This window comes from Cebus imitator, unplaced genomic scaffold, assembly GCF_001604975.1.
Source record: "Cebus imitator isolate Cc_AM_T3 unplaced genomic scaffold, Cebus_imitator-1.0 Scaffold242, whole genome shotgun sequence".
In the NCBI taxonomy this organism is placed as follows: Eukaryota; Metazoa; Chordata; class Mammalia; order Primates; family Cebidae; genus Cebus; species Cebus imitator.
The window spans coordinates 1,658,021-1,662,598 of record NW_016107557.1 but is presented as its reverse complement, the minus strand read 5'-3'; the positions used below and the strand labels follow the sequence as shown (position 1 = coordinate 1,662,598).

General features: G+C 38.7%; 1 protein-coding gene across 1 annotated transcript; it reads left to right on the top strand.

Annotated features, from left to right (window-relative positions):
* The first annotated feature begins 3,437 nt into the window (after positions 1-3,437).
* On the top strand, positions 3,438-3,956 carry LOC108282484 (40S ribosomal protein S24-like). Its single transcript, XM_037727847.1, has one exon. It carries the CDS (start codon positions 3,463-3,465, stop codon positions 3,853-3,855), a length of 393 nt encoding a protein of 130 aa, XP_037583775.1. The 5' UTR covers positions 3,438-3,462; the 3' UTR covers positions 3,856-3,956.
* Positions 3,957-4,578: the final 622 nt, after the last annotated feature.

Sequence of the window (4,578 nt, the reverse complement as noted above, 5' to 3'; positions counted from 1 at the left end):
AAAAAAAAAAAAAGAAAAAGAAAAAATGTAATCTATGCTTGATCGGCGTACATGAATGTGACAGGGAGAAAGAATCCAAGTTGGAATACACTCTTCAAGATATTATCCAAAAGAACTTTCCCAACCTAACAAGGCAGGCCAACATTCAAATCCAGGAAACACAGAGAACACCACAAAGATGTTCCTCAAGAAGAACAACCCCAAGGCACATGGTTGTCAGATTCACCAGGGTTGAAATGAAGGAAAAAATCCTAAGGGCAGCCAGAGAGAAAGATCGAGTCACCCATGAAGGAAAGACCATCAGACTCACAGTGGATCTCTTGGCAGAAACCCTGCATGCAAGAAGGGAGTGGGGGCCAATATTCAACATCCTTAAAGGAAAGAACTTTCAACCCAGAATTTCATATCTGGCCAAACTAAGCTTCATAAGTGAAGGAGGAATAAAATCCTTTATGGAAAAGCAATTGCTGAGAGATTTCGTCACTATAAGACCTGCCTTACAGGAGATACTGAAGGAAGTACTAAGCAGGAAAAGAAAAAACCAGTACCAGCCACTGCAAAAAACACACCAAATGGTAAAGAATAACAAGGCAATGAAGGAGCCACATCAATTAATGGGCAAAAACACCAGCCAGTAACAAAATGGCAGGATCAACTTCAAACGTAACAATATTAACATTGAATGTAAATGGCCTAAATGTCCCAATCAAAAGACACAGACTGGCAAACTGGATAAAAAGTCAAGACCCATCAGTGTGCTGTATTCAGGAGACCCATCTCACATGCAAAGACTCACATAGACTCAAAATAAAGGGATGGAATAAGATTTAACAAGCAAATGGAGAGCAAAAAAAAAGCAGGGGTAGCAATCCTAGTCTCTGATAAAATAGACTTTAAACCAACAAAGATCAAAAGAGACAAAGAAGGGCATTACATAATGGTAAAAGGATCAATGCAAGAAGAAAAGCTAACAATCCTAAAAATTTATGCACCCAGTGCAGGACCACCCAGATACATAAAGCAAGTTCTTAAAGACCTACAAAGACACTTAGACTCCAGCACAATAACAGTGGGAGACTTTAACTCTCCACTGACAATACTGGCAAGATCAACGAGACAGAAAATCAACAAGGATATCCAGGACTTGAATGCAGATTTGGACCAAGCAAACCTAATAGACATTTACAGGACACTCCACCCCAAATCCACAGAATATACATTCTTCTAAGCACCACATTGCTCTTACTCCAAAATTGACCACATAATTGGAAGTAAATCACTCCTCAGCAAATGCAAAAGAATGGAAATCATAACAGCCTCTCAGACCACAGCACAATCAAATTAGAATTCAGGATTAAGAAAAGCACTCAAAACCACACAATCACATGGAAACTGAACAACTTGCTCCTGAATGATGAATTGATAAACAATGAAATGAAGGCAGAAATAAAAATGTTCTTTGAAACCAAAGAGAATGAAAACACAACGTACCAGATCCTATGGGACACATTTAAAACAGTGTCTAGAGGAAAATTTATAGCAATAAATGCTCACATGAGAAGGAAGGAAAGAACTAAAATCACACCCTATTGTCGAAAGAGCTAGAGGAGCAAGATCAAGAAAACTGAAAAGCAAGCAGAAGACAAGAAATAACTAAGATCAGAGCAGAACTGAAGGAGATAGAGACACAAAAAACCCTTCAAAAAATCAATAAATCCAGGAGCTTATTATTTGAAAAGATCAACAAAATAGACACACTGCTAGCTAGACTAATAAAAAAGAAAAGAGAGGAATCGAATAGCTGCAATAAAAAACAATAAAGGGGAGATCACCACTGATTCCTCGGAAATACAAACTACCATCAGAGATTACTACACACAACTCTAAGCACATAAACCAGTAAATCTGGAAGAAATGGATAAATTCCTGGACACTTGCACACTCCCAAGACTAAGCCAGATGGGTTCACAGCTGAATTCTACCAGATATACAAAGAGGAGCTGGTACCATTCCTGTTGAAACTATTCCAAACAAAACAAAAAGAGGGAATCCACCCTAACTCTTTCTATGAGACCAACATCATCCTGATACCAAAACCTGGCAGAGACACAACTAAAAAAGAAAACTTCAGACCAATATCCATGATGAACATTGATGCAAAAATCTTCAATAAAATACTGGCAAACCAATTGCAACAGCACATCAAAAACTTACCCACCACAATCAAGTAGGCTTCATACCGGGGATGCAAGGCTGGTTCAACACATGCAAATCCATAAATGTAATTCACCACATAAACAGAACCAAAGACAAAAACCACATGATTATCTCAATAGATGCAGAGAAGGCTTCAACAAAATTCAACAGCCGTTTATGCTAAAAACTCTCAATAAACTAGGTATTGATGGAATGTATCTCAAAACAATTAAAGCTATTTACGACAAACCCACAGGCAATATCATACTGAATGGGCAAAAATTAGAAACATTCCCTTTAAAAACTGGCACTAGACAAGGATGCCCTCTCTCACCACTCCTATTCAATATAGTATTGGAAGTTCTAGCCAGAGCAATTAGGCAAGAAAAAGAAATAAAAAGCATTCAATTAGGAAAAGAAGAAGTCAAATTGTCCCTATTTGCAGGCAACATGATCGTATATTTATAAGACCCCATCATCTCAGCCCAAAACCTCCTTTAGCTGATAAGCAACTTCAGCAAAGTCTCAGGATACAAAATCAATGTGCAGAAATCACAAGCATTCCTATACACCAATAATAGACAAACAGAGAGCCAAATCATGAGCAAATTCCCATTTACAATTGCTACAAAGAGAATAAAATACCTAGGAATACAACTAACAAAGGAGGTAAAAGATCTCTTCGAGGAGAACTACAAACCACTGATCAAGGAAATACGAGAGGACACAAATAGAAAAACGTTTCATGCTCATGGTTAGGAAGAATCAATATTGGGAAAATGGCTATACTGCCCAAAGTAATTTATAGATTCAATCAATGCTGTTCCCATCAAGCTACCATTGACCTTCTTCACAGAACTGGAAAAAAAACACCTTAAACTTCATATGGAACCAAAAGATACCCCACATAGCCAAGACAATCCTAAGCAAAAAGAACAAAGCTGGAGGCATCACACTACCGGACTTCAAACTATACTACAAGGCTACAGTAATCAAAACAGCATGCTACTGGTACCAAAACAGAGATATAGACCAATGGAACAGAACAGAGGCCTTAGAAGCAACACCACACATCTACAACCATCCGATCTTTGACAAACCAGACAAAAACAAGCAATGGAGAAAGGATTCCCTGTTTAATAAATGGTGTTGGGAAAACTGGCTAGCCATACGCAGGAAGCTGAAACTGGACCCCTTCGTTACACCTTATACAAAAATTAACTCCAGCTCTTTTCCTCCCCAGCTGTGTAAGGATAGGCCGCCATCATGAACAACACAGTAACTATCCACACTAGAAAGTTCATGACCAACCGACTGCTTCAGAGGAAACAAATGGTCATTGATGTCCTTCACCCCAGGAAGGCAACAGTGCCTAAGACAGAAATTCGGGAAAAGCTAGCCAAAATGTACAAGACCACGCCGGATGTCATCTTTGTATTTGGATTCAGAACTCATTTTGGTGGTGGCAAGACAACTGGCTTTGGCATGATTTATGATTCCCTGGATTATGCAAAGAAAAATGAACCCAAACATAGACTTGCAAGACATGGCCTGTATGAGAAGAAAAAGACCTCAAGAAAGCAACGAAAGGAATGCAAGAACAGAATGAAGAAAGTCCGGGGGACCGCAAAGGCCAATGTTGGCGCTGGCAAAAAGTGAGCTGGAGATTGGATCACAGCCGAAGGAGTAAAGGTGCTGCAATGATGTTATCTATGGCCGTTGTGGATTTTTCACGAGAAGCTTAATAAACTAAAAACTTTCGTGTGAAAAAAAAAAATTAACTCCAGATGGATTAAAGATGTAAACATAGGCTGGGCGCGGTGGCTGAAGCCTGTAATCCTAGCACTTTGGGAGGCCGAGGTGGGTGAATCACCTCAGGTCAGGAGTTCAAGACCAGCCTGGCCATCATGGTGAAACCCCATCTTAAAAAATAAATAAATAAAAATTTAAAAAGATTTAAACATAAAAACTAACACCATAAAAACTCTAGAAGAAAACCTAGGCAAAACCATTCAGGACATAGGCATAGGCAAGGACTTCATGACTAAAACACCAAAAGCAATGGCAACAAAAGCCAAAATAGACAAATGGGATGTAATTATACTCCAGAGCTTCTGTACGGCAAAAGAAACAATCATTAGAGTAAACCGGCAACCAACAGAATGGGAAAAAATTTTCACAATCTACCCATCTGACAAAGGGCTTATATCCAGAATCTACAAAGAACTAAACCAGATTTACAGGAAAAAAAAGAAAAAAAAGTGGGCAAAGGATATGAACGGAAACTTTTCAAAAGAAGACAAATATGCGGCCAACAAACATGAAAAAATGCTCATCATCACTGGTCATTAGAGAAATGCAAATCAAAACCACATTGAGATA